Source organism: Solea solea, chromosome 2 (genome assembly GCF_958295425.1).
Source record: "Solea solea chromosome 2, fSolSol10.1, whole genome shotgun sequence".
Classification (NCBI taxonomy): Eukaryota; Metazoa; Chordata; class Actinopteri; order Pleuronectiformes; family Soleidae; genus Solea; species Solea solea.
The window spans coordinates 20731092-20754851 of record NC_081135.1 but is presented as its reverse complement, the minus strand read 5'-3'; the positions used below and the strand labels follow the sequence as shown (position 1 = coordinate 20754851).

Sequence of the window (23760 nt, the reverse complement as noted above, 5' to 3'; positions counted from 1 at the left end):
TTGTGAAACACCTGCTGAAACATGGCGGTCTGTGTAATAGCGAGGCCTTTGCCTAAAGTACGCATAATCTATTTTTTTTATTCGATTTTATTAAGTGATAAGCATTCCTGCTCATAAAACCTCCTAAATGTCACACACCGGACCTTAAAGTGAAACCCATGTTCAAGGAATGTGTATTAAATTATACATAAATAATCCCATTTACTCCTCTCTGAATCAGAGAAAGTCAGAAACTACAACATTGTTGATTTTGTTGTTTTCATGAGATTTTCAGTGTGTTGACCATTAAAACAAATGGAATAATGTTATCCTTATCCTTTAAGCATCCACCTCATGTATGTTGTATATGAAAACCTGACACTGTGACTCAGCCAAGACAAACAGAACTAGCTGTAGTGATTTGTTTCACTGAAATCCAATAGGACAGCCATGTTGAAGACAGTTTGGTCAAATGATGTGTAATGAGTAATGTATGTAATGCTGAAAACACACTGATAGGGAATGAAAAATACAGTAAAACGGGCAGATTTCCTTATGAGCTTGTCTTTCCCTGACCACAGGATGAGTATCATCACAATCATTAGTTCAGAGTTCATGTTAAAGGCCTCATCGGAGATCATTGGACATTCATTGGGTCGTACCATCTGATTGAGCAAGCAAGAGAGGAGGATGTGGGGGGGGGGGGGGGTGTGGAGCTGTGTGGTGGGTGGATGAATGCAAAATGGCTTTTTGAGCACCGAGGCTGATGTGTCCTTGTCCTCATGTCCCGTGCGCCCTGGCTCGGTTTAAAGCCTCCTCCTCACTGTGAGAAAACGCAAAAGTTAAGAGAAATCATCAGAAACGACTTCCTGCGCATCAGAAATGCTCGATTTGGTGAAAAGAGCGAGTAAAAGAAACCAAACTAAAACAAAAAAAAGGGGTATTTAGGGTGTCTTAGTTAATGGTGTGTCAGCTCCACTTTTACGACCAGGCAACACAAGTGAGGGTTTCTGAAATCCAGACATGAGAGTGATAGTGTATGTACATCTGAATACACATTGGTGTTTATAGATAGCTCTCTAATATATTAATGTACAAAATATAGAATCTTAAAATATCTGATAGGGGGTTTTGTTGTTCTGAAGTCAAAATACAAAATGTCAAAGATTAGAAAAAGCTCTTCGTTGACATCCTCTTAGTGTGTACGACGTTGATACTGCAGTGTGACTTTGTCATTTCATAAATCTGATGGGAGGCTTTCTGTAAACACTGTGGAGCATTTTTTTTTCTCTGTCTATTTATACAAAAACAGAGTCCAAGCTGTCTCTGAGGGACGTCCTCGCCTGCAGCGCTCGCTCTTCACTGATAAAACACAACTTAGTGCAATGCCTATAACACCTAATCCAATAATCGCTGCCGTGATCAGAGAGACTGATCCAAGCGCGGGGAGTGTTGTGGCGTCAGCTGTGGTGAGAGTCCACACTTTGTGAGATTTGTACCTGCATCACCACAACATGGACAAAAACATGTGTTTTACATACATGACACAAAATCATATACAGACACATAAAACTGTGTGTTTTACATGTGCACGCGTACGTCAGCAGGAGAAAGGCAGAGCGATAGAGGAAGTGACACCGTTTTTTTATGTCGTCCTGCGGGTTTGTCCAAACCTGTCAGAAAAATCTGGCAGATGGAAGCAAATCTAATTTCTTGGAGAACATTTTTCCATCAGGACCTCGCGTTGGCTGGTGAAATCTGTCTTTGCACTCCAGCTGGACATCTTTGGTCTCCCTGTCAGAGTCAGGCTTGCTTGGCCCCTCCCACTCAGTCTCCTCCGCAAGCCGAGCTTTTGGGATGAGTTTTCTCATCCTGACTCGTTGTGGCCTCAGTGGGTTTTAGGAGGGTTTCTGCGCGGTGAGAAGAGACGCGTCACTTGTCCTCAGAGGTCCATGAGGCTGCTTGTTATAAGAGAGGCAGAGTTATGGCGCTTCACCCACATGGGTCTCGTTTGTCCCCAAGTGTAGGTTAACTGCTGGGGGGTCCACTGGTGAGGAAATAGGTCATCATCTCTCCTTTCCCCTTGACTGTGACCACGCCTCTGTACTCCAGTGTGTAGTTGTAGGAGCTCAGCACCTGGTAAAGGTCAGCGGTTACCTAAAGGACAGCAGGAGGAAGGAACAGTGAGTGAACAAGCTTCATTTTGGTCTAACATTTTCTCTCTATTCAATTTTGTCTTTGTTCCTTTTCTCAGCAGTGAGTCATTTGATGAGATGAAATGACGTGTGGGTTAAAACTGGACTATATGTATTTGAAGAACTAGAGAAAGCACCCAGAGAGCGCAGGCCTCTGCCAATGCTGCTCAGTATCCATAACATCAAATTGTCACTGATAATTTCTGCCTTGGGTCATAAACAACATCTCAAAGAAAATTCATCAAAATCCAATCTTCACTATCTACTTACTGTTATGTAAACAGACAACAGCAAAAACACAAGGCATGTTTTCATCACAGGTGAATTCCACCAGGAACTCAGGACATTACTGGGAACTGCAGTATATGCATTTCCACTGCAGGGACTAAATTAAAGTACCAGGTAAATTAGTTGAATTACATACATTTTTAAATCAGAATATATAGCCCTTGGAAAGCATGATGTCTAATTTTAATGATGTCTAATTTTTCACTCCAGTTTGACCCTGTTTTAAAAGTATGGAGACCTTCAAGTCAGCGCTGACCCTTATGTACAACGTTACTACCATGCACAGGGAAAAACCTGACATATATATTTTTGCCACATTTCATTCTGTAATTTAAGAATTTTGGATGAATTTGTTGTAAAATTGCAAAACATTATTATACAGCATACAGATGACATACAGTAAACTATGTTCCAGACTTAATGAACATTAGTAAAAACATTACGCTGCTTCTGTGTCACTTTTTCCATGCCCAATAAGAAGCACTGCTTTATTAGGAGATGCAGCTGAGACAAATGACGTTAAATTAAAGATTTCCATCTGTATTTTAAGGCTTTGGGGCATTTAACGTGTAATTGAGCAAAACGAATATAACCATTAAAGAATTATATCTTATTTATGAACTTGAATCAACTTATTTTAAATCCAGCCAGCAGCTATTTGTGAAGTGTGGATTTGCAGAGGTTTTGCACATCAGATGAATTCCTGTCCAATGACTAAAATAAACTGCAGCTAACTCAAAACACACTAACATGAAACAGCCAGTCTAAGTACGACCAATGTTGTGTTTTATTTGACCTCTAACATGTAATTACACAGTGACTGTCCCACTTTTACAGTGTTATTTGACTCACAGGTGATGTGATTGATGCTGAGACTATTAACATAAATGTAGGTCATAGGATGTATGAAATACTGCATGTTTTAATGTTACAATGGTACTTATTAACATGCGTTTTAACATTATTACCTGAAATATTGATGTTAAATAATATTAGAAATGATACTTTGTTCAGGAAATGCTGAACTTCTTTAATCTTAAAGCGCTGAAATGTGTAAACTGTCATGTTTAGTTTAATATTGTGTCAGTGCAGTGTCACAGTCTGTCACCTGGATCCTCTCTGGTACGCCTGTGCTGTCCATGCGACTGGCCACGTTCACTGTGTTTCCCCAGATGTCATACTGTGGCTTCCTGGCCCCGATCACCCCGGCAACCACAGGGCCAATGTTAAGACCTAAGAAAATAAAAGAAACAGTAAATAATCAGTCTAGAATTATTTCTCCAGTTCCAATTTGGCAGTTGAGCACTTTAATGTTCTGAGAATTAAGTTCACCAACCCTGCAAAAATCCCTCATCTTTCTTCAGCCCACTCACCTATTTTCATCTTGAAGTTGTTAAAGGAGTGCTCATTGATGTATTTCATCTGGTCCATCAGTCTCATGGCGTAGTCGGCCAGAGCGCGGATGTGTGAGCGCCCGGCCTTGTCGTACGTGGAGTCGTTGAGGCCGGACGCCGCCATGTAGGTGGAGCCGATGGTCTTGATCTTCTCCAGCTGACGGAACTGATCCTCACTGATGATCTGTTGTTGACAAGACAGGAACGTTTCATAATATATGTAGCAGTAGCAGTGCTTAGTATAACATTCTATGTTGGTAAAATAACCTATGATCTACAGCAGAGGTTCTCAATCAGGGGAGTGTGACCTCCACTGGGGGGAGGTCACTATAGGAGTCACAGTCCCATTTGATTTTAGATGTAAAGGAATCAACATTTAATTCATCTTTGTGAGAGAAACATCTACATTTAAAATAGAATTACAGATTCACAGATAATTATCTGTTTTGAACTGTATTCAAAATTGCTCATTTTACTCAGTCTCCCTGTACATATCAAAAGTAAAAATGCACTATGCTTCTATAGATTGTTTAAAGGTTTTGCAACACACAATGAAATACACTTATATTTCAGATGTTAGTGTTTTCCCCTCTTTTTTGGAAGTATACTCAGGTGGGGGGAGGGGGGGGTGTCCATATTGTACATAACTGTAATAGGGGTCCCTCAAAAAAGGTTAGAAACCAAAAATTAACAGCATTCCCTGATTTTGTTACTTCTGTATTTTTGATAGCAAAGACAAATGTACAAAACATCTTAATAGTAAGTTAGTAAGTATAGTTTTAGTCCTAAAACCTTTGCTTCATCAATATTTTCACATTCATACCAAGTCAAATCTAATGTAACTCGCATTACAAAATGATGGGAGACTGTTTAACATGGAGGACCAGACAGTTTCTAAATGGAAAGCTCATTATCTTCTCTGACATTTACAGTCACATGTTCCTTCATATAGTTTTACAACCTCTGCACACGACATTGTCTCTCTGTACAACACGTACATGGACCAGAGTTCAGAGAGATTCACATCATCACACACACACACACAAAACCTCCAGCTGGCTTTCGTTCACATCTCACCTCATCAAAGTCTGCGATGATCTCATTGAGCAGCCTCAGACACTCGACTCCCTCACTGTTGGCCTCCAGCTCCACGTAAAACTCGGAGAAGTTGCTGATGGAGGCGAACATGACCGCGACGCACTCGCACGACTGATAGTACAGCTCGTCATTCCGCCGCTCGCGCTGGAGGAAGTGCGCAGCGACGTCTTTGGGAAGGATGTTGTGGAGCAGGCGGCGATTGTAGGCCTGCAGCTCCTCCATCTCCTCCTTCTCCTCAGTGGCCTAGTGAAGAGTTCCAGACGGGGATCAAAACTTAAATGATGACTGAATATGCTGAAGTAAAGAACTACTGCCAAGCAGACGTGTGCCTCTGCCGACTAATGCAGTTTCAGATAATTAATAATAATAATAATAATAATAATAATAATAACAATAATAATAATTATTATTATTAGCAATAATAATAATAATTATTATTATTATAATAGTTATAATAATAATAATAATCAAATCATAATAAAAGATGAATACTCAGTATAATACAAAAGCCACTAGGGGTTAGGGTTAGGGTTAGTAGTGCAGTATCTGGACAGCAGTATGGATTAAAAAAGCCTTTAATAATAGGATAAAAAACAATTATTTGAAACCAGAATGGATTCTGATGAAGACTTAACAGTCTGTGAATATTCTTCCAGAAACTTCATGTTTCAGACATTCTCAGTTTCTTCACAGCCTTCGAATGAGTGATCATCTCAAGACGTATTGGTAGAAAATCAGTACAATGTTTTGGCTTTCAGAAAAAAACTGGGATGAGAGTTGGAAAACAACATCTCCTTTTTTTGTGATCAATCTTCTCATTTGATATTGAGACATAATTATAGGGGGTGGAACCGCAAGTTGATAAATCACCAATGAAGTGATAGAATATGAGTGAGTAGTGAGAAGTGAAAAGAAGAGGAAATATAATCCAACCACACACACCACCACACCCAAATCCTTCCTATCCCACCCTGACCTTTAATTTAATTTAATCACATGAATTACGTGTTTTTAGTGTGATATATTTTCTCTTTTCTCTTGGTGTATGTACGTTGGTAAACCCCCCCCCCCCACCCCCCGAGTCTATACTTGCTTTTAGAAAGATGCAATTTTTACCCTGAATGTGGAGCATATAGAGCTTTTCCACATTTAAGCTATTCATGGTTTTGCAGCTGTAAGAACAGATAACCAGAATGATGTAAGCATCTAATGTCATCTAAAAAAAAACATGCATGTACCGACCCACTCACACACACACACACACCCACACATCAGAGACTGTATATAAAATTGGGCGTAATCTTCTAGTTGCAGAAACAAACTCCCTCTCATAATTTGACTGACACCAGACATTCACAGACGTCACCTGCAACTAGTCTCCAACGGGATGATACCAGCTGTCAATCACACGGATGTCCACTGCTGTATTTTATTGTCTATTTTCCTCTAAGTGTAAACAATTATTATTATTATTATTACAATTATTAATAATTATTAGCGTAATTATTTACAAAAAGTTACATCATGGTCTGTATGTTCACTGATGTTAGAAATCATTCAAACTGAGTTCTTTTTGGAACCAATGGAGTTGCCCCCCAGTGGCTAACTGCTACTTCCATCATCTTCTGGTTTGAAAAGTGAAGCTTTTTAAACCAGAACAGGTTTCCATGACTTCAGAGGACATTACATTGATTTACATTCATTTCCTGGAGAATTACTCAAACCTTAACCACAATTACTACTGATCTAATCCTGACCCTGACCCTAATCTTAACCTAACCCTAACCTCAGCCCAACAGATTTAGGTCCTCACAACATAAGGAGTACCAGGTACCAGTGTACACACACACACACACACACACACAATTTGTTTCCCTCACCAAACGAGACATTTGGGGAATACAGTCTTTACATTTTTTGCAATTCTTTACAATTTACATTGTGGAGACCTAGTTTATTTTGAATGTATTTCTTGTTACCAGTGGACTGACACCAACCTGCAGCTTCCAGAGGAAGTCCAGTCTGGCTGTGGACTCCACCTGCTGGGCATGAAGGTAGAGCGCGAGAACAAAGACGGTGATGATGACCGGGGTCATGATCTTCAGTGGGACCTTGGAGTCCACCACACAGCTGGAGTTCAACACACACACACACACACACATTAAGTTTCCTGCACTTTGAGCCCTGAACTAATTCAGTCTAATACATACATAAAGCTTTGCTATATTATATTAGTGCAATTGTCTCATTAGCTTCTGTTAGCATCTGTTGCCAGCAGCTCATTAGCCTTGCATCTGTCCCAGCACAGTGATAGTGATGCTGTTAGCGGACGTGAGATAATAGTCGCTGCTCATGGTCTCACCTTGTTCCATTCATGTGCTCGCTGTGAGAGGAGGAACAGAGAAGAGCCAATCAGCTTTTAGAACATCTGTACACGTCATCAATGTAAACATTACAGATGTAAACACACACACACACACACACACAGTAGTAATGAGGTGACTACTCACGCAATGTTGATAGCGTTGGCCATGACCAGCAGGTCCTGGTTGTCAAAGAGGCTCACTTTGGGCACTTCCATGATAACAATGTAGAGCAGCTCGATGAAGAGCATGAGGAAGAGTTTGCCGATGCTGCTGACCTGCAGGAAGACTGAGCAGGCTAACAGGCTCAGCAGCACGCACGACGAGAAGTACTGAGGGGCGGATGTGTAGAAGACAGCGTGTTAGGAAAGGTATGTTTTAATTGAAGTTGAAGTTTGAACACGATATTTGATAATAGTGTCACATTTTTTTTTGAATTTTCAAAATGTGGTAAACCTACAATGTTGACCATTTTATTGTGAAATATATCCAACCATTTGTCATAATAATCACACTGAAGTGAACTGCTTATAGTGCGTTAATATAGGACACAGACATGCTGTTGTAATTGCTTTGTATTCATATGTTTCTCATGTAATGTGTTGCCTCGTTTGAGTCATGAAATACTGTTTGACGTGTAGCACGTGCAGCACATGTCGCTGAACACAATAGTTGTGTTTTCTTTTTGCATCTGCTTCTACAGATGTGTATGTGCATGATGTTCATTCATTGAACAGAAATACTTCTAATTAATGAATGAATTGGCCTTACAAATGTGCCGTTCGTCTGGCTTTGTTTTCTTTTTTTTGAAGCCTCATTTTGCACATGCTACAGTAAATATGATGGTGCGATAATGGCACCTCTAAATTTGTTTTTTTTGCACACACACAGAAGAAGGCAGACCCGTACCTCGGGAAAGCTGCAGATGAGACCGTCATCTCTACAGGGGCTGTGCAGTGTGTCCAGGCTGTAGTTAAGGATGTAGGCGTGGCAGGAGTTCACACTGTCCAGACTGATGTTGAGCTCTGCTGTGATGCAACTGCGCAGGTCCAGGCTGCTGCAGGTGAACTGAACAGCGTCAGTGATGAGACGAGAGTACGTTAGACTCCATTACTGTGTACAATCTGACAACTGTGCATCATTCTTACAGAATACAGAATTACAAATAGCTATAACTACTCCCTATATTATTTTATATATTCTAAAATAGTTATCATCACATGCAGAGCTGTGTTTTTAATGTAACTTCGGCTCGTGAGAACTTACTATGTTGATGAAAGCAGACAGAAAAACAACGATGAGAGTGAAGACGCCCACGATCGTGCTGTTCAGTCTCGACTGGACTATTCTCTTTGAAAGCATCTGCAGAGGGACTGGAAACAGCTGGGTGAGAAGGAGAAAAATAAAAATAATTGTCAATTAATATACATTTTCATCCGCAGCCCCCTAAATAAATAACATTCTGTAGAACAGTTGGAAATGGAATTAATGCTGATATAGAATTTAGCTTCGTACAACCAAGTACAACGAAACCATGATTCATCAGTAGAAAAACTTCCACACAGAAGGAAATCACGACTGTCACCCTGAATCTTTCTGCTGAACCGCACCAAAACAGAGAAAGACTTTTATTGTAGAGCGGCAAAGACTGGCCCAGAAAAACAAAGCATCGTCGTGAATCTACATGTGCATAATCGCTAATAATAGAGTGATCTCACTTTATGGGAGTGCAGTTTTCAGTCTGCTAACATAACTGACAAGATTCGGAGCAAATGTGTGCGTGAACGCAACGGGAAACCTGCAAGTGTTGTACATCTGACAAAGCAGAAAACACAATCTGTAACTTGTCAGTCACTTGTCAGTAAGTGAAGGCAAAGGGACACTGAGCAATAATATTTGTGTAGACTGTCAGTAAACACCATCATCAACAAGGATATACTATATCACTATATATACACCAGAGGAAGGAGTAAAAGTAACTGAAATTAAGGGGAAAAATTAACACAAGAGATTACAAATAGAAGGTAATTACAAATAATACTGAAGTAGCTTACATTGCCCAAAGATAGTAAAATACTAAAAGAGTAGACTAAATTATTAAAGGAAGATAACATGAATCAAAGACAATAAAAACAGACTAAGAAGTAAGCAGGACACTAAAGGACACATAAGAAGAATAAGAGACATAAGATGGAATAAAATTGACAGATAAAAGAAAATCAAAAGCCAGACTAAAAAGGTAGGTCTTGAGTTTGCTTTCAAAACAATGCGATACGTTCTACCCCATTTCATCCATAAAAAGTCTTTGTACACTATGCTGACTTTACTCAGCTTTGCCATTCATCACAGGAGCAAGGAAACTCACCCCAAAACAGCAGTAAACAGCCGAGACGAACATAACAGCCGTCAGGATAATGAGACAGGTGATGAAGAAGCCGATCATCAGGCTGGAGCTGCAGACAACAGAGAGATGATAGGCTGCGTGTTTATTTATAGTAGCTGTATTTTATGCTTTATGGTGTGTTTCTCGGAGATGCCATCAGTGTCTGCTCATCTGAGGAGGTGATAATGGTTGTGTGTTAGTGCAAATAATGCGGAAGTGAACATTGTTTTTGTGTTAACGCGACAGGAAGGGAGACGAGAGCAGGAGGGAAAGTGTACAGACAGTGAAAAAGATTAAGGGAAACAGATGAAGCAAAAAAAGACAGAGAGGGGGGGGCAGCGCAGGAGAGACTCAGAGGAGGAGCAATAGGTTAAGACGGGAGATAAATGCAAGAGGGGGCGAGATGAGATGAAAAGATGGAGGAGAAAGGTTAATAAAGAGGCAGACTAAAGAGGATCAATAATGAGAGAGATGGTAAGGAAGAAATGTCTGAGTGCAGAAGAGATTAAAAAGGAGGAGGGATCAACCTGAGTATAAATCTGCCCAAGCTTTTTTAAAATCTGGCTGCTGCTTGTATGAAATCACACTGATTTAGATTTTTCTGTTCTGCGCTTCACCCAAAAAAAACTATGAAAGAAATAATAATTCAATGCTGTTATTAACCAGAATTAGATTTTACAGCAGGACACAATCTCTATTTAATTGTTTTTCAAATGAATACATGTGCATTTTTCATTTGACTGAATTCAACATGACAGTTCATTTTCAAATGCATGTGTTTCAGTAGCTTCCATGTGATGTGACACACACAGTTTATGCTTTGGTCTTTTCAGTTATTCATTATAACTTAAACTTCACTTATTTGCACTATTTCCTGTCTGCAGTCATGCAGCCAATTCATTTCCTGTTTAAGTCTCTTAGAGTCATTTTGGATATAAATGACCCCGACTATTTCATTTAGTTTATTCTTGTTTATTATTGTTTTTCTAGCATATTGCACATGAAGATAGACAATCCATCATACAAAGATCCAGACTCACTCATTCATCATTTCATAATAGATTGGAGTTGTTAACAAATACTGTTGCTGAATTAAAGTAGTGCATGCTAGTGTTACAAAGAAGGAGACACGGCGGTGTGTTGATGTCAGGGTTCCCACACCTTGGTTGACATCAAATTCAAGGACTTTTCAATGACTTTCCAGGACTAATTCTCTCAAATTCAAAAACCGATACGCGCTGAAACAGTGTAAAGGTGGGAGGACAACTTCACCCGCTTCACCCATGGCGTCCACTTTTATTGATTTGCAGCACAGTCTGCATCTGGAGTGTCCTTGGGATCTTGGGCAAAGCCAGTCATTTATAATTTTCTTTGGTGAGCCAGAGATCTTGGAATTTGCATTTCCCAGGCATCAAGTCATTCGCTCTCGCTTGCTTAACGTTACTTGCTCATTGTTCTGCATGGAATCTCACATCAATAGCGTGGAGAGACAGTGTCAGTGTACAGTGGTGTTTTAACAAACAAGAGCACGTCGGATATTCACATCAGAAATGCATGCACTTTCACAGACCCATGTCTATTTAGGGTGATTTTTGTGGAATAAAAAATTCTAATTTGCAAGGATTTTAAGGACAAGTGGGAAACCTGTGTTGTTAAAAATGACAGTATTGGCAGATGGGACCGTGAGGAACCAAATTACTGTCATCCCACTTTCTGATCACAACAGGTTGAGTTGGTAATGAGGATGTTTTTGCCTGTGAGGATAAATAATAATAACAGTCTCAGAGGAGCCTGCTTTTCAGAGTGTTGACTCACGGTGGAACAATGACGATCTGGATGAAGCAGATGAAGAGAAAGACGAGGGAGGCGCAGGTCACATAGGCCCCGAACCTCGAGTCCACCTGTTTGGAGTACTGCAGGGCGGAAACAAGAGCAGTTTAACATTTGTGACTAACTTTAATTACATTCTGAAAAAAAAATAAAAATTCAAAAGGGAAAAAAAGCACAAACTTGGTATAACTTATTTTGGAAATACAAGTTACATAAAGCAGAGCTCCACTTTAGGCTTGACAAGGACTAGACTTTGTAATATGCAACCTTTTTTTAGATGTTTATTTTGTGAGTTACTGTAAAGGTATAAAGGTGATTTAAGGCTCATTCTCCCTTAAATCACTAGATTCACACTGGTGATTGTAGTTATTTTTTCTTAATTTTCTGCCAAATGAAAATAATTGTTCAATTGTGTATCTTTCACTCTGGATCAGAACTCTCAAAATCAAATGACCTTGGGTCTAGTCTGGCCAGTAGGGGGCCAGCCAAGGGAAAGACTTTTTTAGAGAAAAGGAACTATTCAGTAGGAGGGTGGGTGATATGAGCTGAACATGTATTTATTATCTTGTAATTATCACCAAATTCAATCATGATATCGCATAGATACAGATACATAGATATTTCACGGAATTTCAAAATAAAAGTGTCTGTATTGTATGTATGTATAGCTCACAATAACAATGTATTTATGATGCAAAATTAATCTATTACCAAAAAATAACGTCATTATAACTATTAAGTGGTGGCCCCAGGAATTGGACTGGAGGGCCGCTCTTTAATATTTGCGTTTAATGACTTTGTAAAGACTTGGTCTCAGTTATTTAAAAACACAACTTTGCCTCAATTATCCAAGGGTTTTGACGTCCACATTGTTATTTTAGACTTTAAAAACAATCCATGAGGAGGATGCTAGTTGCAGACATCTTAAAATCCTCCACATCTTTGCCATTTCTGTACAATCACACATACAAATGAGCACAGCAGAAAGTGGTGTACAAAATACTCAGACCTGGTTTATGTGATAAAAAAAAGTGGGGAAATTGGTGCTGGAGCAAAATGAAACTGGTTGGAAATAGAAAGCAGGGGAAGGCTTTTCCATAGCCAATTATTTGTTCCTATATTGCAGTGTGTGTCTCTGTGTGTTTGTGTGTTTGTGCGTTTGCCCTAACCTTTTTCTCCAGGTCAGGCTCTCTGAAGGTGAGCAGGAACTTCTTGACATGTTCAGAGCGCAGACGGTCAATGCTGCGTGCGTCAATTGCGCGGCCGAGGAACTCGTCCACTTCGTCTTCGGGGTTCAGGTTTTCTTGTGTGTTTCTGAAAATGAAATGCCTGAATAAAAACAAGATGAGACTGGGTGAAAATTACATCCCCAAGAAAACTGAACAAGGATCTTAAAGAGGTCCTCTTATCGCAGCCGAACCGCTGCCACCGAGCAGCTAATTCTCTTTGCACAAGGTAGGAAAAAACAGCACAGTAAATCACCCGTAACAACCTCCTTGATCCTGAGGTGCAGTAACCGTCAGGTAATTGAATGCAAAAGGAGCACTTGACCTAAAAGACCATTGCTCCTCTCAGTTCCAGAGGCCTCTGATGAGCCATCCTCTCCTGGATTCAATACTAAACGTGTCACTTACATAGATTGAAACTAGCACTAATCCACTGACAGAGATGTCACGCTGTTATGGTCCAAGTAATTATGTGTATGTGTTAAATAAAAGTCGAATAAATGTGAACTTGAACTTGTTTTTGTTATTGACATCGTCTTAACCCCTGAGCTACAGGGACGCCCCGCAATTAAGTTTTAATTCGTGGCAATTACAGTTTTAATATGTTGGTAGAGTTTAATTCCTGTTTCAGTTCATCTTTTTTCCCCCGAGGTTATACATGACATTCTGAATGTGATAATCGTCAGGGAGGAATCTTTAGACAAAACCACGGCTCTAACAGCTGCATGGCATGTAGTTGTCAGCCTGCTTTAAAGAAAAGTGGGATCTGTGCTGTAGCTCGGAGCACAGACTGTGTCTCTGAGGACGCTCTGCAGGACAGAGGCTTCTTCATAAATGACTGCAGATCTTTGATATGACGTCTTTATTTTTCAAATATACTGGCTGAGACAGCTGTCACTGCACCACACGCTGATCATCTCTATCTGATTAACACTTAAAAAAAACATATGGAGTCATGATGATGATGGGCTTCGTCATCGTGTGAACTCATTTGACAATGGTTTGAGTATAACCGTGAAGGAAGCCTGGCAAAGGTGAACTTCATATCTGTGTTTCTATAACAACATAAGATGACTTTGAGCATTGTCCTGCCACACTAATAATGGAACGAAGCTTTACTGAAGTAGATTTGACATTCAAAGGTGAAGTTCTCCTGCCAGAATGTTTTATCGATAATGATAACCTGTTACAGCAGCGTCTGTTTCGTGTTGATTTCAAATGTTCCATGCGGTGCACGGTGTTATTTTTGTTGGCCTCGTGAATCTTCTTGAGGTGTTTGACGTATGTACTGTATGTACACCAGGTGAGTGCAGGCAGCCCTGCAGGCCACGCCTCTGAGGCGGGCTTAACTGCCACAGCTGCTGCAGGTTGAAAACTTAACTGAAATGAATAAACATTATTGTACAGAGCAGACCTCACAGCAGCTTAGTGCATGATTCTTTAATGTTACCATCTGTGCTCTGTGTGAGCTAGTTGGTCAACATCTAATGGGACCATATGTCAGCAATAAGCTGGTTGTTGGTGGGGTTTCCACTATGTTTTTTATTTTATTTTTTTCTGGAAACAGCAGTATAAATAAATGAACAGCGAGCGTTGAGTGCTTATTCCTGTCTGTCCACCAGTCCTTATCAGTGCCAATTACTGATTCCTGTGAGGACTTTATTATTAAGTGGCTCTATAACTAAAGATCTCTGCCTTCTTAGAAGAGGAAGTAATAAATATTGCATATTTGCAAGTAAAAAGACAGAGCAAGGAGCAAGATGAGAGGAAAGAAAAAATGAATATCAATGTCAACACTCACTTGTCCTTGGGGTCTTCAAATCCCTGCAAGACAGAGGAGAGAACAGAAAAGAGCAAAAAGAAAAATATTTAGGAGGAAAAATAACTACTTGCAGAGTTAAACAGCAACTACTACGCATCAGCCTTTCACTGTTTTCAACTTCAACCGCAATTATTCCTTTAGTATGAATTCAATCAAACAGAATATGAATATTTCCTTCAAATGAATTAAAGAAATAACAGGTTAACAGGTCCAAGATGCTTAGACCCTGATATACATCTGTTTGGAGGTTTAGTCTATGTGCTTCATCTCACAAAAGGAAATAATGATTGCCTGCAGCAGTGTACTGCACCTTTTTAGAATATAAAGACAGAATCCTAGTTTCATCTTCCTACAGGAGAACGACCCATAAACTGAAAGAGACACAATTAAGAGAAATCAAATCTCTTTCGGTGACAATTTGCAGGTGAGTCAGAACTTTGCTGTCGCACTTGGTCGATAAACTGCGCTTGAACTTTGCTGTTTAGTTCAAATGAGTTGATGTTAGATGGAGGCAAACCATTCGTCTCCTTGAGCAAAAACTTTTGTATCACATTTTACAAAATATGAAAGATAACGGTAAAAGGAAGATTGAGACGCAGGGAACATTTTCTCAAATAAATATTCTGCTGGTCTGGTGTAATAAAAAAAAAAAAAATTCATGAGATAATCATACAAAACAAGACATATAGGACTGGTCCAAAAGAAAAGATCATATCATACATATTATCAACATAGGTCCAGTTCATACCTAGTTTTCATCACTTCTGGATTTTGTCCAAAGAGACTGTAATTAAGTTCCAGAGATCCCAGTGGTTTCCTCCTCTTGATTCTTTTGTTAAAGTTTTTCATTCCACTACTATAATGTTCCACTTCAGATATCAAAGATTTGAAGACACGTCGATGTAGAAGCAAGATCATGTTTTCTTTCCTTACAAAAACTACTTCTTTCAGTTGTTTAAGGACCTTATCTATTTTAGTTACATATCAGTGTTGTCTCAGTACAGGGGCCCCTAACTTCTTAACCACATGTACATTATGCCAAAATAAAATGTGAGCCAATGTGTTTCTCTGGCTCCCTCTTGTGGACAAAAATGCTGAAGGTAAACAGCTGAGTTGAGACGACCAAGCTAAAGTGACTTTCCCCAGATTTGTTTGTGTGTATGTGACTCAGATCTATTCAAAATAGACATTTGGCACAATGACGTCATCCGAGCCAGGAGCTACTGAAATCAAGCAGCGTTAGTTAAATTATAGTGATAATTATAATCATAATAACCCAGCCATACATTCAGCACTTAAAAATACATATCTTCAGGTGAAGAATTCTTTTTTGTGGATACAGTGGATATAACTACAAACAGTTTACATTCATTCATTGCTGCTGAAGGGCTCTGTCTGTGAACAGCGGCGAGAAACCGCCTGTAAACACCTGAAAAGGCGTGTGACAGATTATGCACAACACAAGGACAAGAATTAAGTGCAGCCAGACGTGCCTCTGCCCACAGAGCCCTATCCACTGCAGCCACATCTGAGAGAAAGGCAGAGGGGACGGGCATCGTTCAGCACTTCTAAAATGTAAGTATCAAATAGTTGTGTTGGGTTAGTACGTTGTTCGATACAAGAAACACACTGCATTGACTTAAATTTACATTCATTTTGATGTGATTTTTTGTTGATCTCATTAGTGTGTCATGTAGTGCAAACACCACCACAACACAGCAATTTATGTCAGGAATTAACCGGCACATTTCTGCCCGTGTTCCAGGACTTGGCTCTAGGAAGTCTCTCAGCTGGTGGTCGTCTGGCTCTGTGGAGCTCCAGGTCAGTTTCTGAGCGCACGATTCTTCATTTGATCAAAAAGAATGGTCTGTGCTATGCAATATATACATTTTGTGTTCATAATACATTTAAAATCTTCAAACTCTGCAGATGTGTGCTTCTTGTGAATGTGCCGTGTGACACTGAAGCAGACCGCCTCAGTCTGGGGTCTGGCTGAAGCAACAACATGCTTTTTGGTGATGATTTTGAGATCCGACCAATCAACAAGCTTTCACATATGACTTGTGTAATATCATGGATAACACCGATCATCCTCTCCACCACATCCTCCAGGCCCAGGAGAGCACATTCTCCAAGAGATTCAGACAGCTCCGCTGTCACAAGGACAGATACAGGAAGTCATTCCTGCCATCAGCCATCAAAACTTACAACAACTCTCTGTAATAGTATAAACTAAATAATGCTCATTTGCACAATGCACATTTTCTACAGTATGACATTGCACTCCATTATGCCACACTTTTTTTTTTTTTCTCACTGTTGCACATTTTCCATTTTATGTTTAGAATATTTGTTTGTATTGCTGCTATGTTAAAACAATTTCCCCTTGGGGATGAATAAAGTATTTCTATTCTATTCTATTTTATTAAAAACTCAGCTTATCAAGATCATCGCTGTTGACTGCAGTTGTGGTTTCTCTCCACACTGTTGCCTTCTGACTTCCTTTGATGCCAATTTTCAGGCTGCCAAACAGAATCACCTTGTTATTTTTTAAATTCTGATGTTATTTTGCTAATTTTCAGCTACAGAAGCTTCTCTTCTTGGTCATATTCTGCAACTCAGTAGCCGAGGTCTCGAAACCATGAATATTTGGTATTCAAATTGGCGCATTGCTCAAAGCCTCATCAGGTGTATGCCGTGAGAATTGGCCTAAGATGACATTTACACCTGAATCCGCACCAGTTTCTACGCAGTTTTGATGAATGAGGGCCATTGTCTCAACATGTGAAAACAGCTGTATGAACAACAACAAAAAGGAAAGTACATGTGTAAAATCCTGAATGCTTCATTAGTCATTCACAGGCCCACTGCTTAGCACCGTCTGTATCTGGATTTACAAAACAAAAGAGAAGATCCATCCATAACGCCAACCTCCCTGTCGTGTATACAAAACGTCTGTCTCTTGCCCTCTGCACGTCTTTAACTCCTCTTCCAAAAAAACCTGCTTTATCTGCAGGTTGATGAATGAGCAACGCGGAGATACAAAAGACAGAGTGAAGTTTTTATTTCTTTAACCTTTATTCTTCTAAGAAGTCACATTGAGATCAAAATCTCCTTTACAAGTCAGACGTATCAAGTCAAAAAAAAAAGCTGCTAATGTTTCTCCAACCTTGACGGGACTCTTCTTTGCGTCAGGGAATTCATTAACACACAAGCACACACGTCCACTTTGAGGGCAAATAAAAACCCATGGACACAAGCAGGAATTATTCATCCAGGAGAAAAGCAGATAATTCTGTCTCTTTCAAGGGGCAGTTGTAAATCAGTTTTTTTGTTTTCCTTCTGAATTTCCGTAGGTGGCACTATTTTCTTTGTCCAGTCATACTGACTGTCGCTAATAATGTTATCCACACCCACTCACTGCATTTAAAGACGTGTGAGTCAAAAAAAAAGCATACAGATGATCATATAAAAGTAACTGACGTGAAAATCCAGACGCATGCACCGGCTGATTTCTTCACTGAGCAAACGTTCTCATCTTCTTCTCGACACCAGAGTCATTGAGTGAGGTGGGCGGAGTGATGATATGGATTTAAAGAGGAGGCATCTGTGTGTGTGTGTGTGTGCGTTTCAGATGTGGGTGCATCCATTCACATAATGAGTCACTATTTGAAGGCTCAGATCAGCAGAAGCACGTAAAATAAAAATGATTCTAGGGCTTTTTCCTCTGAATCTAAGTCAGCCTGGAAAAGTGTGAAATGTGGAGGATGGAGGTGGCATCTCGTGTTTGCTCAGGGCACCTGCTTCATCGCAGCCACCTGTTCTGTGTTCTCCACCCAAGAACCTCTCACACCACAAGGTGACGTGTGAGACACGTATTGGGTCGTCTTCTTCTAATAAGAGTTTCTGTCAGTAAGGGGCTATGCTGTCCTCCACATGAATGTGTATGTTGTGTTAGAATCGGAAGAAATGTGTCGTCTTAATGGGAAGGAAATGATTATGTTTTAAATGTTGAAAATGTATTTTATTGGAAAATATGAAAGAACCAGGCCAGCCAGTTCAATAAACACCCGTGGCTGTTTTCCTTCAAATTGAGCACATGAACATAAAGCATGTTCAATTGTCTATGGATGTCTGGATGTCCACACTGGTAGAGAACATCTGTTCTTTCCTATGATTTTCAGATAGCTGGCTAAATTACAATGTCCCCGTCTCAGTGTAGTCAGGACTACCTCATGCCTTCTTTAGAACTTAATTGAAAACTCCTTATTTCTTCTGTTCCATCTCCCACTTCTCTTGCCACTTCTCCCTTACGGACACTAAGACATTCATCCTTTCCTAGTCAAAGTTTTAGATCAGGCCCTTGATTTCCCATCCTTCAGCGCCATCAGAGCAGCCGCAGGGTCAGAGTATATCATACAGTTAAGCAGGTATGACCTCTTCGACCCATTACATTGTCCACAATATTTCCAACAGCGCTTAAGAAATAAACTGATATGCGAACACTCTGTCTGAACCTGAAAATGTGTGACAAACTCGTCAAACTGAGCCCTTCCAGACACTGGAAGAACCCAGAGCCTTCTGTAGAAATGTGAAATCATTCATCAGTGGTTGGGATTCCAGCACAGCAAGCAGAAAGCAGCTATCTGCTAAAGGTCGGAAATACTGAACAATACCGGACCTAAAAAGCCTTGGTACCTCTGTCGAGAACATCTTGACATCAGAGGAGAAGTAAAACAAGGGTCTATAATGAAGATTAAAATATAGATGGAGAGGAAAGCGGAGAGGAAGCTGCCGACAGAGTGTAAAACTATTTTCCTGGACAGGGAAGCAACACGGGGAACTTCAGACAAGGTTAACCAATTTAATAACACAGACAAGCATAAAAGAATGAAGAGCTTTTTGGGGTTTTCCTCACCATCCTCTTCATCTCCTTGGAGACCTGATTTCCGCCCAGATGGTTGTAGAATGGACGGTCAGTCCAGTGTCCACTGTTGTGTGTGACAGAATTAGTCCTTTGTCGATTCATTTTGGCAATCATCGCCTTTTCCTCTTTCTGTACAAGACAAACACACAGATAACCAACAGTTTACATTGGCTTAGTCACTGCACTTTTATGATCTGCTCTTTGATAAATGATGGATGAATTGTTGTATTATGTGAACTGTCTTAAATAGACTTAAATTAGCAGCTTCTGCTCATTTCTACATGTGAATTGTATACAAATGATCACTAATATTCTCTGTCCATTTTAAATACTTATGAAATGAATAAAGAAATAAACAGCCATCAGAATACATCCATTACATCACAATAAATCTACATATTAACAAACAGAAAAGGACATTTTCTTCTTTATTAATAATCATTTCAGCTGGCAATATTGCCTCTAATGGAAGAATAGATCATTTTAAGTATTTCCCTCCAATGGCGTTAGCTGTAATCTAAATGTACTTTGTACTTCTACTCCACAACATGTGGAAATACTATACTTGTTCAATCCCCGGTGTACTTTGACTTAAGTGATATGTTCAGAACCCTTAAAGACTGTGGCATTCCTGCTCTTAAATGAGTTTGTTTCAGACACCAGATTTTCTTTTTTCCCATCAAACTGGAAGTTTTGTTCTGAGTAATGGCTAAAGGGTACTTTCTATGAAAACAGGTTCCATATGTTTCTGTACTCGGAAAAGGTCGGATTAGCAGAATTTGAATGAGATGAACGGACTTCTTTTGTTGATTTTAAATGTGGTCCAACTCGGATAATTTAGAAAATAATGCAGGAGCACCGATAAAGAAAACAATATATGATACTGACACAAAGTTCAGCCAAGTATCTTTAAAATATTGAAATATTTGATGTCACATCTTTACATAGGTCATTTATTTGTGCTTTTTCAAATTTTTGTTCATTCACTGTCTTTTAATAATGCAACATATCCTTGTGAAAAAGTCTCCAACTATGGAATGCCTCCGAAAAATCCATCTCAGCTTCTTCAGTTGTGTTTGATAGAAGAATATCACTATTTCATTTCTCACAGATCAGACATGAGACTACATAATATTTGTAGAGCTTCTTTTTTTCCCCCCCAAAAAAATAATAATGTAATAATTACACTGGACAAGTTTCGTCCTTCTGCCTCAGCGGAAAAAATGAGAGGACATCACATGACTTGCTATGTATAGCCGCAGCTTGTGACAGAGCTGGAGGACAGAGACAGCTGATAAAAAAAACAGCACAGTCATAAACAAAGTGGAACTCATGCAGTTGAGCAGAGGTCACATGTGACACGACTTCCAGTTCATTAATAGCAAAATCTGCAAAATCCACTGGCTCTGTTCAGTTGAAGAGGATTTCTTTTTCAAGCCTTATTGCACCAACCATCAGAGCTGTAACGGCAGATCGGATTTTTTAACACAACAGTGGAACTAATGTCTGCACAGCAAATAATATTTTACAGTTTAAAATTGTACTTCCTTTTCTGTTTTAGATTGTATTATCCCTACATTTCGAAATTTTTAGGAGGCTTATTTCCTTATTATTATTTTTCAATATTGTAGTTTTATTAATGATGACATCTTAATGTGTCTTCATTGTATTGGTTTCATGGCACACATGTATAGTACCAGTTTTCAGTGTCAGTTTCAATCAAACATAACCTCACAGTACACCTACTGTTCACACAGGTGGGTTTCTTGGTTTTGTGTGTGTCTGCTTGTTGTGGGGTTCTTCTGCTCCCTAGTGGCTAAAAATCAATTGGTCTTTGTAAATCCATACACAAGCAAGGACTATACCCTTTTTTGACTGCAGCCCACAATAAGGTAGGTTTCTATGTTGTTCTTCTTCAGGTAGGCATTTCTTTCTCCTCCTGTTCCTGGCTCCACGTCATAGTCCCCATTCAGGTAATTTAGAGTGGCTTTAGTGATGTGAATACGTCTGAAAATGAGGAAAACACACAACATATTATCCAAAGACCTCACATCTTCAATGCAAATGAAAAAACAAACGGATTTATTGATTAGTATTGTCCATTTGACCATTATTATAGAGGCATACCCAGCTTGGCCCCCAGCTTCCATCTGATTAGCTAATGTGACGTCATTGGACCAGACATCAAACTGCCACTTCCTGAGTCCCAGCACCCCACAGTGGACCCTGCCGCTGTGGATACCCACTCGCATGTTCACATTCACGCCAGTCACCTCCCGCACCAGCCTGCAACAGATATATCAAAAAAATGTGATTACCAATCTGCAAACGTGTATTTTTTTTGTCAAGTTGTCAACATTTCTGTGGACACATGCTGACCATTAAAGTCTCCCAGATGTTTCTGACTTGCAGCGAACAACACTCATCCATCTCAGTGCCTTTATTTATACAAGTCATTTGCATTAAAGCCGCAGTGTGTAGCTTTTCAGTGTCAACAAATGTCTTTCTTTCAAACCATTGTCAAACGAGCTGACACAATGCTGATTAACCCTATCAGCTCCACGCGCTCTCCGCGTTTCTCCATATTGCGGTGTTTTATTTTTGTGTCTGTGGCAAAACAAAGTGATGCATTTTCTGACAAGACTGATGGAGGGAGGGTGTTAGTATAAGAGCGACACTTTTACTGTAAGTGAGACAGCAGCTAACTTTAGGTTAAGGAACTATCCCTGGTTCTCTGAAACATGAGTGAGATAAAGAAACCATGTCCTTTCAGAAATGCCTGCAGGCTCACCTGAGGTGTGCGGTGAGCCTGGGGTTGTAGTGACACTAGCATTACTTACACCATTATTAATATTACATTCACCAATATAATTGGGACTTCTGGACTAACAAGATGTTCAGTTAAACCAAACAATGCCTGTTTTCAACCCTATAAATGCAAAACTAGTGACATTATATATGGTAACATTATGAACCTCAGAGGCCAAAAGAAACATGCTGTTGTTTCAGTATGCACTGAATGAATTGACACCAAAATGATTAGAGACACACTGAACACTCAAAAAAAAAAAAGCAGACAAAGTTTGCTGTCCTTATGTTTGGATGATGGAAAACTAGCCAGTGATCTGTGTGAGTGAGCCTTCAAACCACCAGGACAACTTACGAGATGGCCTCAATCATGTCCAAGCCCATCTCCACACAGCAGTGGGCGTGGTCGGCCCTCGCCTCTGGCAACCCAGACACACAGTAGTAGCAGTCTCCCAGGATCTTGATGCGTAGACAGTGGTTCTCCTGTGAGGAGAAAGCATGAACCCAAGCATTAAAGAAATAGGTAACAACCTAACTTTTGCATTTCCTCCCTCGGTTGAAATGTGTTTTCGTAATTTAGACAGACCTGACAATAATACAAACTGTCAAAGACCAAATGTCAGAAGACTGAAACACTGAAATGGCTGTGGATCTGTCAGTCACAGTCAGATGAGATATCATCAGCATGGAAAAAAAAAAAAATCCTGCCACATCAGTGACTGTTCACACATCCATTCAGTTTCTCCCATCCTCTGTTGACAGGCAGACCCAAACACCTGTCCTCTGTGTCCCTATCCCTTGGACTTGACTGTGCTTTCCAGTGAAATATACGCTGGGACTATGTGACAACCATTTTTGCAGTGATTACTGCCCATTACATCTAATTCTGTGGCAAACACAGTAGTAGAATTGTTATTGTGAAAAGTAAGGTCAAGTGATTTCTTGCGTGATTTGCATCAGTATCTATTAGGAAAGTGTCAGCCCGGTTAATGTAATAACAGCAACATTCCTTCCTATGTCTTCTGGACCCTATGGCGCTGCCTTTCACACAGTCTATTGCAGATACTGTTAGACACACTGTGTAGGAATATCTGGTACAACTTTCAAATAGGTCTCTTCCTATGTATTTACGTAGCGCATCCCTCAGGGGTCAGTTATTATGTTCTCTGTATAGGATTCTAAACAATTGAATAACACATGTAAGAGGTCAGGAGTGTTTCTGTCATGTCCGTTATTACTAAGCAACCATAACCTGGGAGTTGCAGAGATGATGGATTTTCCTGCAGCTTAACTCAATTAATTAATGCATTAAACTAAAAAAAAAAGAAATCAAAACAAAAACAACAGATTACCAGCACAGTCCCCCCCCCCCCCCCACATCCCAGCCGTGTTGCTGGATGTGGTATGTGTGGAGAAAAAAGAGAAAGCCTAGGTTCCCCAACTGATT

General features: G+C 39.9%; 1 protein-coding gene across 1 annotated transcript in view; it reads right to left on the bottom strand.

The window, feature by feature from the left end:
* Positions 1-108: 108 nt before the first annotated feature.
* Positions 109-23760, bottom strand: part of adcy5 (adenylate cyclase 5) — an 84817-nt gene continuing 61165 nt past the window's right edge. Inside the window, exons 5-21 of the mRNA XM_058614783.1 lie at positions 22669-22796; positions 21633-21791; positions 21371-21512; positions 19497-19634; positions 14558-14580; positions 12700-12859; positions 11516-11613; positions 9683-9770; positions 8584-8700; positions 8227-8385; positions 7465-7649; positions 7317-7337; positions 6952-7084; positions 4934-5197; positions 3836-4040; positions 3571-3695; positions 109-2136 (exon numbers count right to left, since the gene is read on the bottom strand). Coding sequence (XP_058470766.1) covers positions 2008-2136; positions 3571-3695; positions 3836-4040; positions 4934-5197; positions 6952-7084; positions 7317-7337; positions 7465-7649; positions 8227-8385; positions 8584-8700; positions 9683-9770; positions 11516-11613; positions 12700-12859; positions 14558-14580; positions 19497-19634; positions 21371-21512; positions 21633-21791; positions 22669-22796 — 2274 coding nt within the window. The 3' untranslated portion in view covers positions 109-2007. The remainder of the gene's footprint in view (positions 2137-3570; positions 3696-3835; positions 4041-4933; positions 5198-6951; positions 7085-7316; positions 7338-7464; positions 7650-8226; positions 8386-8583; positions 8701-9682; positions 9771-11515; positions 11614-12699; positions 12860-14557; positions 14581-19496; positions 19635-21370; positions 21513-21632; positions 21792-22668; positions 22797-23760) is intronic.